The 14,366-nt window shown below is 48.5% G+C and overlaps 1 protein-coding gene across 1 annotated transcript in view; it reads left to right on the forward strand.

Annotated features, from left to right (window-relative positions):
* LOC140389066 (uncharacterized) overlaps positions 1 to 6,328 on the forward strand; it is a 69,826-nt gene extending 63,498 nt beyond the window's left edge. Inside the window, exons 4-6 of the mRNA XM_072473227.1 lie at positions 1,376 to 3,388; positions 4,181 to 4,334; positions 4,425 to 6,328. Of these exons, the coding sequence (XP_072329328.1) occupies positions 1,376 to 3,388; positions 4,181 to 4,334; positions 4,425 to 5,257 (3,000 nt within the window). The 3' untranslated portion in view covers positions 5,258 to 6,328. The remainder of the gene's footprint in view (positions 1 to 1,375; positions 3,389 to 4,180; positions 4,335 to 4,424) is intronic.
* Positions 6,329 to 14,366: the final 8,038 nt, after the last annotated feature.

The raw sequence follows: 14,366 nt of genomic DNA on the forward strand, positions 1-14,366 counted from the left end.
CTGTTACTGCAGAAATATTTGGATTGTCTGTGAGAGACGTCAATCAGAGAGCCCACCCACTCTGCCCATTCTCTCCTCTTCCTCTACCACAGCTGCTTCACTTCCTGTAGGGACTCCAAACCAAGTCAGGAGATGGTGAGTGAAGGAGCAGAATTTAGAAGAATTCAATATCCACACTAATGTTCAGGCAGTCTGACTATCCTGTGGGCAATCAGGTGTTGAAATGCCCCTTATGCTGTGTGAGAAGCTCCAGCTCGGAGACCTGTTTACTCGGTGCTTTGTGCTGAGCTGTTTGATTGGCTGTGTGTTGGATATTGAGTGTGTTTATTGGAAGCATTCCCCTTCTGATTTCCAGGCTGAGTTTTGTTGATGGGTCATTGCTGAATATGAGGTGAGGTGTAATTATCTGGGAGAGGCAAATAACATTTATTCAAATGTCTGCTTTAAAGATTTTACCTGAAGGCCTCGGTCTTTCCCAAAAGCCTGGGCTTGAATTCGAGTTGAGCCCAGTGCTGTGTCTGAGAGCTGTATTTGGGATGTGCAGTCTGAGTGAGTGCAGTGTATCTAATTTCCCAGGATAAACCAGAACACTTCAATCAGCTACACGGAGGCAATATTTTTCTTACCTTACAGCACTTCCTGCCCAGTGTCTTCTTTAAATAATTTGGGAAGGCAAGTGGGGAAATGTCAATCTCAATTTAATTAACATTTCTCTTGAATGGTTTTACATTGAACACACACTCAAAGGGTAAAACTAGTCTTTTTCAGCACAACACTGACACAGCACAGTGACTGGGAAGATGGGGTTTGGGTGGAGGAAAGAAACTAGCCATATTGTCTGCTCCTAGTCACTGTTCAGTGTCCCTGCTGGAAACAGAGGGTGTGTGACAGTCAAGTGAGGAAAAAGAAAAAACTTGTATCTGATCCCCGACACAGTGGAATAGCAGACTGATACTCACTGTGGAACGATCTCTAACTGCGGAGTCAGCTCCTTCAGCAAAGGAGGAGAGGGAATTGAAGGAAATCATGTTTCTTTTTCCTGTTTTACAGAAGGATTACACCGAACTACATCAGAGAATACAGAGAGGATAGACACCACAGATAGATCCTGACCATCACCCAAGGAGCATCTGCACAATATGGAAAGACATCCAGTCCCTTCACAACATTGGTCAATGCAGAAGATTGGGCAGTGAAACCATCGTCTGGAAATCACTCAGGTCGGTGGAGCCGAGATATCACCAGATTTGAAACTGGCCAGTGGTGTAGAACCTTCCTTCAGAACCAACCTTTCCAAAGGTTCGGCTGTGGTGATCGGTCAGGATGAGGCTGGGAAGAAGTGTGAGTGGACTCCCAAGTGTGGTGAGAGCTTTAATCATTCATCGACCCTCATGAACCACTGGCTCATTCCTCCAAATGTGAGGCTGTTCAAGTGTGGGTCAGGGACTCCACAGGTTCACAAGGTCTTCCTATGTGCATTTGCCACAAGTACTGTTACTCCAAGCACCGCCAGATGGAAGGGAAACAATTCACTTGTGATGTCTGTGATAAAGGTTTTGTGAATTCTACGAATCTCCTGAGGCACCAGATGATTCACAGAAGGGAGAAACCATTCAGGTGTGATGTTTGTAATAAAGGTTTTGTGAATTCTACAAATCTCCTGAGGCACCAGATTATTCACACAGGGGAGAAACCATTTGGGTGTGATGTGTGTGACAAGTCCTTCTCACAATCATCGACCCTTCATCAGCACCAACGCATTCATACAGGGGAGAAACCATTCACTTGTGAGGTGTGTGACAAATCATTCACACGGTCATCAAGCCTCATGGAACACAAAAATATTCACACAGGGGAGAAACCCTTCAAGTGCAAAATGTGTGATAAATCATTCTCGGAATCATCGACCCTACGTAATCACCAGCGTACTCACACAGGGGAGAAACCCTTCACGTGTGAGGTGTGTGACAAATCATTCACACGGTCATCATACCTGCGTAAACACAAACATCTTCACACAGGGAAGAAACCTTTCAGGTGTGATATTTGTCAGATGACTTTCAATGAAAATAACAACCTTGTATCACACCAGCGTATTCACACAGGGGAGAAACCCTTCCTGTGTGAGATGTGTGACAAATCATTCACACGGTCATCAAGCCTCCGTAAACATAAACGTCTTCACACAGGAGAGAAGCCCTTCACGTGCAAAATGTGTGACAAATCATTCTCGGAATCATCGACCCTCCGTAATCACCAGCGTACTCACACAGGGGAGAAACCCTTTACGTGTGAGTTGTGTGACAAATCATTCACACGGTCAACCTACCTCCATAAACACAAACGTCTTCACACAGGGGAGAAACCCTTCAGATGTGATGTTTGTCAGATGACTTTCAACGAAAATAACAACCTTGTATCACACCAGAGAATTCACACAGGGGAGAAACCCTACACGTGCGAGGTGTGTGACAAATCATTCACACTGTCAAAAAGCCTCCGTAAACATAAACTTCTTCATGCAGGGGAGAAGCCCTTCACGTGCAAAATGTGTGACAAATCATTCTCACAGTTAGCGAACCTCCACAGACACCAACGCATTCACACAGGGGAGAAACCATTCACGTGTGAGGTGTGTGACAAATCATTCACACGGTCATCAAGCCTCATAGAACACAAAAATATTCACACAGGGGAGAAACCCTTCAAGTGCAAACTGTGTGACAAATCATTCTCAGACTCATCGACTCTCCGTAATCACCAGCGTACTCACACAGGGGAGAAACCCTTCACGTGTGAGGTGTGTGACAAATCATTCACACGGTCGTCATACCTGCGTAAACACAAACGTCTTCACACAGGGGAGAAACCCTTCAGGTGTGATGTTTGTCAGATGACTTTCAATGAAAATAATAACCTTGTATCACACCAGAGGATTCACACAGGGGAGAAGCCCTTCACATGCGAGGTGTGTGACAAATCATTCACACTATCAAAAATCCTCCGTAAACACCATCGCGTTCACACAGGAGAGAAACCCTTCACATGTAAAATCTGTGACAAATCATTCTCGCAGTTAGCGAATCTCCACAGACACCATCGCATTCACACAGGAGAGAAACCCTTCACATGTGAGGTGTGTGACAAATCATTCTCACAGTCATCGACCCTCCGTAAACACCAACGTGTTCACACAGGGGAGAAACCACTCACATGCGAGATTTGTGACAAATCATTCTCACAGTTATCGACCCTCCGTCAGCATCGATGTCTTCACACAGGGGAGAAACCTTTCACGTGCAAAATGTGTGACAAATCATTTTCATGGTCATCGACCCTTCGTAAACATCGACGTATTCACACAGGGGAGAAACATTTCACGTGCAAGGTAGGTGACAAAAGTATTCTTGAACTCATTGGCTTCTTGCGTACACCGTCATATTCACATGTACGGTATGTGACAAATCATTCCGAGTCATCTTCCCTCTGCGCACAGCAATACATTCACACAGGAGATATCGCATTCACATGTATTGGATGTGACAAATCACTGTCAGACTAATCGGCCTGTTGCTCACACTGGTGATAATCCATTTGTGTGTGACAAATCATTCTCATGGTCATCAGATCTCCAGACACCAGCATATTCACACTGCGGCTCACCTGCTTCTGTTACACTGAGAGTTGTCTGTGTTGTTTACCCTCCAGTGCACACACAGGGGAGCTGTCCTTCCAAAGCAGTGTCTGTCTCCAACCTCTCCCACCATCAGTCCAATCATTTCATGATGGTCAAATTAACCTTTGACCAGTTCGCCAAACATCAGCAAAAGATATCAATCTGTATAGAAGCTGCTGTTTATGCACAAGTTTCTGTACAATGCACAAGAGGGTAATATCTGAATATTAAATATATATATATGTTAATCTTTGAAGCTTTGAATCGTAGTTTTTGAGTTGAAAATACAGAAAGATCACTATGTTTCTTTACTAATTTTTTGAGCTTTTGTAAAAATGCAGTTGTTTTGGAGATGGCTCTGATTTTGTCATAAGATTGATTTCTAATCAGAAGTTCCCCTGGGTGCAGGCTGAAAACTGTCTCCAACACTCGGAAAATGTGTCACAAGACAGCACAGCAAAGTCTGGTCCATGATTCATTTTTAATTTTCATTTCTTCCTTCAGGTAAAGCTGACCCATAACACCCAGGAGCGCTCATTGACTGGAGGGTGGGTTCCGTACATCAAGGAGCAGACTGGACAGGAAGAGTTCACGAGGAAAGTGTTCGTCCTCTCCAACCCGATAACCATTGGTGGATCAGATATGGGGATGAGTGAAGGTGATGTCAGCAGCCAAGTGATTAAACCTTCAGATGGAGAGTTAATTTATGTGACAAAAGATAATAATTAAGATTTTCTTCCTCTGACAGATACACGGGTGTCCATGGGCACATCAGATGGTGATGGAGGAGAGTTGACAGCAGCGACCGAGATTCCTGAAAGGGCTGGTGAGGAAGGGACAGAGGTGAATACCTCACAGCAATGTGGCATGGCAGCTGCAGTGGAGGAGGGAGAGGAGTGTCAGGAGGATAAGATGTCTAATTGGGAGGGTAGTGTTGGTGAGTTCAAGTTAAGTATTGTGGCTTGTGTGAAGGAGGAAGTCTGTGATGATCCGGCTGCTGTGATGGAGGGAGAGCACTTGGAACCTTCCGGAGGTGAGAAACCTACGTCTTCGGGATCAGAAGCTCTACCGTCTCCACAGGCACACGGACGACGCCAGGCCCACGCTGCTGGTGAAGAAAATAGAGATGATCTGAAACCTCTTGAGCACTTACATCAGGAACAGGTTCAAAGTACAGACAGTTCTCAGGCCACTTCTAACATGCCTCAGCAAACGTTGACTGAATTTAAGACAGATGTTAGCCAGAATTTGCAAAGAACTAATGAGATTCTTCAGTATCATCTACAAAGAAACAATGAGTTTCTTCAGCAGCAGAATGAGGTTCTAAGACAGCAGAATGAGATTCAAAACCAGCATCTACGAAGAAACAATGAGATTCTTCAGCAGCAGAATGAGGTTCTCTATCAGTTTCTGCAAAGAAGCAATGAAACTTTGAATGAAATGAGGCAGATTCTATCTCAGATTGTAGCACCTGCATCTCCTGGCCAGCAGCAGCCCAGTGCAGAGTCAACTGCTGCTGGACATGCCTCTGGTACAGGAGAGGTCATGTCACAGCGATGGGGGAGACACAGAAGGCATTAAGGTGCCTCCATCCAACACTGCCTCCTCAACCCCATTATCTCACGTTTCTGAGGGATATTTTTCTGTCTGGATTCTTGGGCAGCATGGTATCACAGTTACTTCACGGCTCCAGGGTCCCAGGTTTGATTCCCGGCTTGGGTCACTATCTGTGTAGAGTCTGCACGTTCTCCGTGTCTGCGTGGGCTTCCTCCAGGTGCTCCGGTTTTCTCCCACGGTCCAAAGAGGTGCAGGTTAGGTGGATTGGCCATGCTAAATTCTCCTTAGTGTTCAAAAAGGTTAGGTGGGGTTGCTGGGATAGGGTGGAGGGTGCTTTTTCCAAGGGCCGGTGCAGACTCAATGGGCCGAATGGCCTCCTTCTGCACTGTAAATTCTATGACAGAAAGCCTTTACATTGTGAGGACAATGGCAGAAGAATCACAAACCCGTGTGTCCCGTTCCATCCCTCCCATGTCCTGACCGCACCACTCCCCCGATTACTGCACCTTCTATTTTCCTGGGATCAGGACTGGACCATGTTTCACAGATACAATTGTCCATAGAAATCAACAGCTGTGTCCACTGTGTGGGTTTGGGTGAGATGTATCTGAAACCCGACATGTGCAGATGAGACCCAATAGGAGCAGATCTGAAATTTTTGAAATTGCATAAACTCATTGGAACTGAGAGCTAAAGGAACTGTCAAAAATAATTTTCAGAATTGTCAAGATGAATTGTCAAAGGAAGCTGTCAAGCACCCCGGTCATTTAAACCGCCTGTCTTGAACTCTGAAGAAACTGGAGTGTTAAAAATGATTGCCTTTCATGCCATCTGTTGATATAAGCCTCCGGGATTGACTGGATTAATGTTGCATGACACGTTTCACAATCGTCCATTGTCACATCATTTTAATTGACAGTTGCAAGTGGTTATGGACACTTCAAGTGAGACTACAAACTTTAATGCTTGTTTTTGTTTTCGGCAGGAACATGCAATTGAATGATATGTTTGTCATAAGGAATGTAAATATACTAATTGTGTTTTTTAAACAAATGAATGGTTTAAAAGAAATAAAGTCTAACAGACTCTTGGAAAGGCATTTTATTTAACCTCAGCATGGATCCTGAGGTCTGTCCATTGTGAATAATAGGTGAGATCGTCTGGGTTATGTAAGGGCAATTTGGGAGGCATGGCCTGGTTTGAATTAGTTCAGAACTGGCATAGAGGATATAAAGGGCCATGTGGACTGGGTGGGGATAGAGGTTAACATGCAGGGGCATGGTCAGGATGCATAGGATGACATAGAGGGCATGAGGGGCCGTGCGTGGGCAGAGCTGGGGCGTTGGATGGCATAGATGGGATGTGGGGAGTGTGTGAGGTATGATGGCTGTTTCATGTTTCTCTTCTTTAAACTTCGATAAGCGCCGGTGCTCCAAGACCGGCCTTCCACCCAGCCCACTTCCTCACCCAGCGTTCTCCTCACTCATTCCAGGGAACTCCACCACCTTGGAACAAAAATCCCAACTTCCAGCTTCTAACAGTACAGCACAAAGCATTGAGTAAACAGGTCTCTCAGCTGGATCTTCTCACACAGCATAAGGGGCATTTCCACACCTGATTGCCCACAGGATAGTCAGACTGCCTGAACATTAGTGTGAATATTATGCAATGTAATTCGTAGGAATGCTGATCCATCATTCACTGAATATTCATTCCTGAATGAGTGGATATTACAGAATGCCATCTCGAAAAACTGCTCCTTTCCTGGTAAATGTTCAAGAGATTTCTAGTGTGGGAATAGGAGTCTTCACCCTTGGAGGCTTTCAAACTGATAACATCAGTGTGTGATGTGTAGCCTTGGATGTGTTTGACAGCCGATCAGAAGAGGAAGACCCACAGCATCCAAGGCAGCGATGGCATGGGATCTTCACATGCACAGGAGAGAGGGGATCACAGGAGAAAGGACGATAGGAGTGCGGAGCAGATATTGGGAAGAGGAGAATGAACTCAAGGACTCTAAAAGTGCAGTTACACTGTGACTCAAGGAGTAACTGTGATTCGGGGAGTGACCCTGTACCCAGGGTAGAAACTGTGTTTGGTGAGTTTCTCTTGCTTGGGAAGTGACAATGACTCGGAGGTTGACTCCAAAGTGCCGAACTCTGAGAAAATAAAGGGATATTTGATCATGGGATCTCGGCAGGCACGGTGAAGGGTGGGGGGGGGGGTGTTTGTGGCAGCGGTCCGTAAACTGGTGAAAGAGGAGGCGGGCAATTAACCTGATTCTAGATTTTAAAGCACGTAAACAAACCATTCGGCCCATCTGCTTTCTACTTTTCTATGCTGCGTGTGAGCTTTTTCTCTGCCTATTTTCTCTCACACTATGTCTCTTGCCAAAACAAGATGGTCGCCAATATGTATCTGCAGACGCACGGGTCTACAATTGTGCCAAAATTCAATGATGTCTGACTTCCGATGGCGGCCATGAGCTGAGCGGTGGCACAAAAGGTGGCTCTTGTCTAAGAACTATGGCTATGGCCTTTTAACCCTGACAAATGGGCACCAAAAGTACATTTAACCCCCGTCAACCACACTGCCAAACATGATGGGAATGAGCCAACCACCTAGCTGAAAAACCAGCAGAGACGAGGGGAAGGAAACCTCAGCTTCAGAGCAGAGAACCACACGTGGAGGCATGAAGACGGTGAGAGTCGTACCAGCAGAGCTCCCAGCGCAGACCCAGGCACTGATGGACAATTTGACAAACTTCATCCTTTGAGTTCCTGAGACATAGGCAAAAGAGACATCCTGGCAGCCGTCGAGACGACAGTGGAAGCCGTGATGGCCTCCATAAAAGGAGGTAATGGACAATATGGAGCGGAGACTAGAGGCCCAGGAGACGACAACTAGGGACCTTGAAAACGCCGCCAGGGACCAAGGGGACCAGATTGAAGCAATCGGAGGCCAAGGTAGCGAACCAGTCAGGACCCAGAAGGTGCTAAAGGACAAAATTGAAGACCAGGAGAACCGATTGCGTCGGCTGAACCTGAGAATCGTAGGACTGCCAGAGGGAATGGAGGGGAGGCCAACAAGTTTGTCCAGAAAATTGGAGTTGGCAAACAGCGATAATGGGTGGGGGCCAGAACGCAGGCTGCAGGAGGTCGAAAAGAGCAGGGGCGAACACAAGCTGAGGCGTGGAGAGAAGGTGGGGGGGGGGGGGGGGGGGGAAAGAGGGAAGAGAGATAGTCGGGGGTTAAAAGGGGAAACTGACTGTTAGCAGAGCCACTACCATAGCGAGCAGTCTGGTGTACGGGAGTGCAGCAAAGGAGGAGGATATAGCGCGCCTCCCAGGAGGGAGGGAGCACCTGGCAGAGAGGAATGGAAAAACAGAGCTTCGGTGGAAACAGAGGGCGAAGATGGGGGGTGGGGGGTTCTAAGTTCATCAGTCCATGAGAGGGTCGTTTAGGAGTTTGGTAACAGCGGGGAAGTTATTTTTGAATCTGTTAGTAGATGGAGTTGGAGCCAAATTTTGCCACGCAGTCGTGTGTGTACAGGGAATATATAGGGTGCTAAGTATGCAGTCTTGCAGGGTCTTGCGGTATTGAGGACCATCATGGAGGAGGTGTTGTTTATTCTTACTGATTGTGGTCTATGGGTCAGGAAGTCGAGGATCCAGTTGCAGAGTGAGGAGCCAAGTCCTAAATTTTTGAGCTTTGATATGAGCTTGGCTGGGATTATGGTGTTGAAGGTGGAGCTGTTGTCAATAAGTAGGAGTCTGATGTAGGAGTCCTTGTTGTCGAGATGCTCCAGGGATGAGTGCAAGGCCTGGGAGATGACATCTGCTGTGGACCGGTTGCGGCGATATGAGAATTGCAATGGATCTAGGCATTCTGGAAGTATGGAGTTGATGTGCCTCATGACCAACCTCTCGAAGCACTTCATTATGGTCGATGTCAAGGCCACTGGTCGGTAGTCATTGAGGCACGTTGCCTTGTTCTTCTTTATCACCGGTATGATGGTGGTCTTCTTGAGTCAGGTGGGGACCTCGAAACAGAGAATGGAGAGGTTGAAGATGTCCATGAACACATCTATCTGCTGGTCCGCGCAGGATCTGTGTGCTCGGCCAGGGATCCGTCCGGGCCCGTCGCCTTCCGAGGGTTCACTTTCAAGAAGGCCAATCTGACTTCGGAAGCTGTGATGGTGGGTGTAGGTGTGTCCAGTGCTGCTGGGGCAGTCGACAGCGGTTTGATGGTTTCCTGCTTGAACCGAGCGTAGAATGCGTTCAGTTCATCAGGGAGGGGTGCGCTGCTGCCGATTATGCTCAGCTTCGCTTTGTAGCCCATTATGTTGCTTAAGCCTTTCCACAACCATCAAGAGTCTGGAACGCTAGTCTGTGACTCTAGCTTGGTTTGATATTGGAATCCCTGATGACTTTGTGGAGGTCGTACCTGGATTTCATGTATAGGTCAGGGTCGCCTGACTTGCCTCAGACCTGGCCTTCAATAGGGCGTAAATCCCCCAATTTAAGCCATGGTTTCCGGTTGGGGAATATACGTACTACTTTCTTTGGCACGTAATTGTCTACACATTTGCTGATAAAAGTCTGTAATGGCGGTGGCATACTCGTTTAGGTTGGTCGTTGAGTTCTTAAATATGGACCAGTCCACTGACTCCAAGCAGACACGTAGGAGCTCTTCTGCTGCCTCGGACAAGCACTGCACAACCTTCTTAACCAGATGCTCCCACTTCAGTTTCTTGTATGCCGGGGGGAGCACCGTCATATGGCCCAATTCTCCGAAGAGCGGTCGGAGGAAAGAGCGGTCGGAGGAAGGATCGGTCGGCGCCCTTGATTTTTGTGAAGCAGTGGTCAAGAGTGTTGTCGCCACTGGTGGGACAGGAGATCGGTTGGTGAAATTTTAGCAGTGCACTCTTGAGGTGGCCTTGTTGAGGTCCCCGGCCACGATAAACAAGGTCTCCGGGTGTTCTGTTTCATTGTTATTTATAACTGTGTACAATTTGTCCAGCACTTTCTTCACTTCTGCCTGGGGTGGGATGTGATAATGGCTGAAGTTGTCACGTGGAAGGTAGTACAAGCGGCACTTCACGGTCAGGTATTCCAGGTCCGAGGAGTAGTAGGTCGTCAGGGTCGCCACATCCGAGCACCAGGAGGAGTTGATGAGGAGGCAAACCCCTCCACCCTTTGCTTTGCCTGATGACGCCGTGCGGTCCGTTCAGCTTATCTAGAAGCCTTCAGGTTGTATGGCACAGTCTGGTGAGGCAGGGGTGAGCCATGTCTCTGTGAAACAGAGCACACAGCAGTCTTTTACTTCCCTGAGAGGTAAGTCTAGTGTTAAGTTCGTCCAGCTTGTTTTCGATCGCTTGGAGGTTTGCCAGGAGTATACTGGGGAGAGGAGACTTGAAACTGTGTTGCTTTAGTCTCACCTGCCAGGTTTCCCTCACTTCCTCGGTCGGCGGCTGCATCTGGATGGTCCTGGGATCTGATGAGAGAAGTCTCACCTTGTGGAAGGTCGGTGGTTGCATCTGGCGGGGGCCGGGCCGCTGGTTTCGTTTTCGGGCTCGCGTCGGCAGGGTCTCGGGCCTACCTTGCGACGGTTTTTGGGGTTGCCTGGGGAGCATGTTTGCAATCTAGTCGGGCCCAGGGTTCCGCGGGTACGTGCCGACCTTCCGGCGAGTTCAGGTCCTCTCGCGATGTCTCCGCCATTCCGGGGGTCTTTAATCCGAGTTTAGGTCGCAGGCAGGGTCTTCCGGGGTCAGGTTAGGCCAAGTCCCATGTTCTGTTCCAACATTAGTGGTCTGGTCAGGCGCCCCCGGAGTGGAGCCTTGGATTCTTCCTTCCATCCTTCGGTAAGTTGGATAGCTGGGCGAGCCTCTCCGGGTCAGGTCGCTAGGTGGGCCTCTCATGGGTCGGGTCTCTTGGTCAGGTGCTCCCGCGGCTGGATCAGGCGTTCCCAGGGGCTGGTGTCGGTTCCTCGGCCGGGTCGGGCGCTCCGACGGGCAGGTCAAGTCCAAATCCAGGCCAGGGTCGGACTTCCAGTTTGGGCTTCTTCAATTTCCAGGTTGGGTGGTTCGAGGAGTTCTGCCGGGTCAGGTTGAGTCATCTGATCCAGTCCACGGGCCTCTGAGAATCTGCGGGTAAGGAAGGACTATGTGAAACAACGTTTCATTCATGTTTCGACACCAGGACGAAGGGGATGGCCATAATGATGAACAGGATAGTTTCATTCACGGTGACAAGCACAGTGATGGACCGGGGGCACGGGAGGGGGGGAGGGGGGTGGCGCTGGAGACGTAATGGTCAGTGGGTCACTGGAAGGGTCCTTGGTAGCATATACACACCCTGAATTGGGACAATGCAGATTCCGTCAAGAAGACGGTGGCCGAAATCCCGTACCTAGACAGTCGCCAATTTATCATGGGCGGGGTGGGGGGATTTTAACTGACAATGGACAGATCCAACCCCAGGACAGGAACCGTGTCAGTTACGGCACGAGAATTAAATGCCTTTATGGAGCAGTTGGGGGAGGAGGGGAGTGGGGGGTGTGAGCCCTTGGAGCTTAAACCACCCAAGAGAAAAATAATTATTTTTCTCCCATGTGCACAAGGGATGGGTGGTAAAAATATTTAGTTCATGTTTTGGCACTCACACATAAACTTCTTTGTCGTAGGGAAGATGGTGCTTCCAGGGGTAACATAGGAGGAATACTCCGAGATTGTAATCTCCGACTTCGCGCCACACTAAATGGACTTGAGGTTGGAGAAGAGCGAGGCTCAACCCCATGGAGGCTGGATGCAGTAATTGTGGACAAAGATATCCCAAGCCATCAGCAGTTATCTAACCTGCAACCAGAATGGGGAGGTCTCACCCTCTACTTTCTGGGCGGCACAGTAGGTGGTGATTCGGGGTGAAATCATAGAATATAGGGCCTTGAGGACAAGAAAGGGTAGCCAAGCAGCGGCTGATCGACTCCATACTGGAGGTGGATCGGCGGAACTCCACAGCCCTAACCTTGGAACTGCTGGCGGAGAGATAAAAGCTTCAGATGGATTTTGACCTGCTTTCCAAAGTAAGTTCACCAGCTCCACCAGGAACAGGGGGCCTTCTATGAACATGGAGACAAAGGCAGCTGCATGCTGGCACACCGGCTAAGAAAACAGGCAGCCACGAGATCGCGCAGGTTAGAGACAGAAATGGTAGGATGGTAGCAGATCCAAAAGAGGTTAATGAGGCCTTTACAAACTTCTACCGAGGACTATACACCCTTGGTATAGGGGATGGAACTGTCCCCGACGGACTGGACATTCCGGTGGTGGGGGAGGACAGGAAACAAGGGCTGAAAGCACTGTTAGAGCTGGGCGAAATTGTGGAATGCATTAATTCCATGTAATCAGCGAAAGCGCTGGGACCAGATGGGTTCCCAGTACTTTTACAAATTTACAGCAGATCTGGTCCTGCACTTGCGGCAGATGTTCGATGACTCGCTGTCGAAGGGGCCCTTCCACTCACGCTTGCTCAGGCCTTGATCATACTGATCCCCAAAACTGACAAAGATCGGGCAGAGTGTGGAACATACAGACCCATCTCTCTCTTGAATGGTGGCATAGTGGTTTGCACTGCTGCTTCACATCTCTCGGGACCCAGGTTCAATAGGAACCCAGGTTCAATTTCTGTCTCGGGTGTCTATGTAGATTTTGCACTTTCACCCCATGTCTGGGTGGGTTTCCTCCGAATGCTCCGGTTTCCTCCCACAGTTCAAAGATGTACAAGTTAGGTGGATTGGCCATTCTAAATTGCCTCTTAGTATCCAAAAGGTTAGGTGGGATTACTGGATTATGGGGATAGGGTGAAGGCGCAGGCTTAAGTAGGATGCTCTCTGGGCGGCATGTGGCACAGTGGTTAGCACTGGGACTGCTGCGCTGAGGACCTGGATTTGAATCCAGGCCCTGGGTCACTGTCAGTGTGGAGTTTGCACATTCTCCCCATGTCTGCGTGGGTTTCACCCCCACAATCCAAAGATGTGCAGGGTAGGTGGATTGGCCACGCTAAATTGCCCGTTAATTGGAAAAAAATAATTGGGTACTCTAAATTTTAAAAAAGGCAAGATGCTCTTTCCAAGGCCGGTGCAGACTCCTTCTGCACTGTAAATTCTATGATTCTATGGACACTGACACAAAAGTCCTAACAAAAGCACTGGCAAGGTGCCTGGAGAGCTGCCTGTCAGAAGTGATCGCGGAAGATCAGAACGGGTTTGTCAAGGTCAGACAGTTAACAGCAAACATCAGACGCCCGATGAATGTAATAATAACTCCATCCGGGAGAGGACACAAGGGTGATCATCTCCCTGAATACTGAGAAAACCTTCCATCAAGTAGAATGGAGGTACCTTGTGGAGATGCTTGAACAGTTTGGGTTTGGAACACGGCTCACCGTGTAATACCAGTACCAAAGAAGAACAAGGTAGCGTGCCTCAACGACTACCGACTGGTGGCCCGGACGTCTGTTATCATGAAATGCTTTGAGCGGCTAGTCATGAGATGGATCAACGACAGCCTCCCAGATGGTCTCGATCCATTGCAGTTCGCCTATCGCCGCAACCAATCCACAGCAGATGCTATCTCTCTGGCTCTACAATCAACACTCGAACACCTTGACAACAAGGACACCTATGTCAGACTGCTGTCCATAGACTAAAGCTCCGCCTTCAACACCATTATCCCAACAAGACTAAAAATCAAACTCTGGTAGCGCCCTCCCTAGCTACCGCAACCTCAAACATTTCCACCAACAGTGGCGCTAACCTATCCAAAAACATCTTATACAACTCCACCCGGAACCCATCCACCCCAGAGCTTGGTCCGCTTAAACCCTCCCTGCCGTCCAAACCTGCTCAATCCCAATGGCTCCTCCAACCCTGCCTTATCCTCCTCTCCCAATGTGGAACTTTCCAGTCCCTCCAAAAACTCCCTCATATCCGACTCATCCCCCGGGGCTCCAACAGATACAATCTCTTATAAAACTCTTTAAATTCCCTATTCACCTGCTCCGATACAACCACCAGCTCCCTCACCCTATCCTGAACCCTGCCTGGGGAGCTGGCCCGACAGCAAGCGACTGGCT

Source organism: Scyliorhinus torazame, chromosome 14, assembly GCF_047496885.1.
Source record: "Scyliorhinus torazame isolate Kashiwa2021f chromosome 14, sScyTor2.1, whole genome shotgun sequence".
Classification (NCBI taxonomy): Eukaryota; Metazoa; Chordata; class Chondrichthyes; order Carcharhiniformes; family Scyliorhinidae; genus Scyliorhinus; species Scyliorhinus torazame.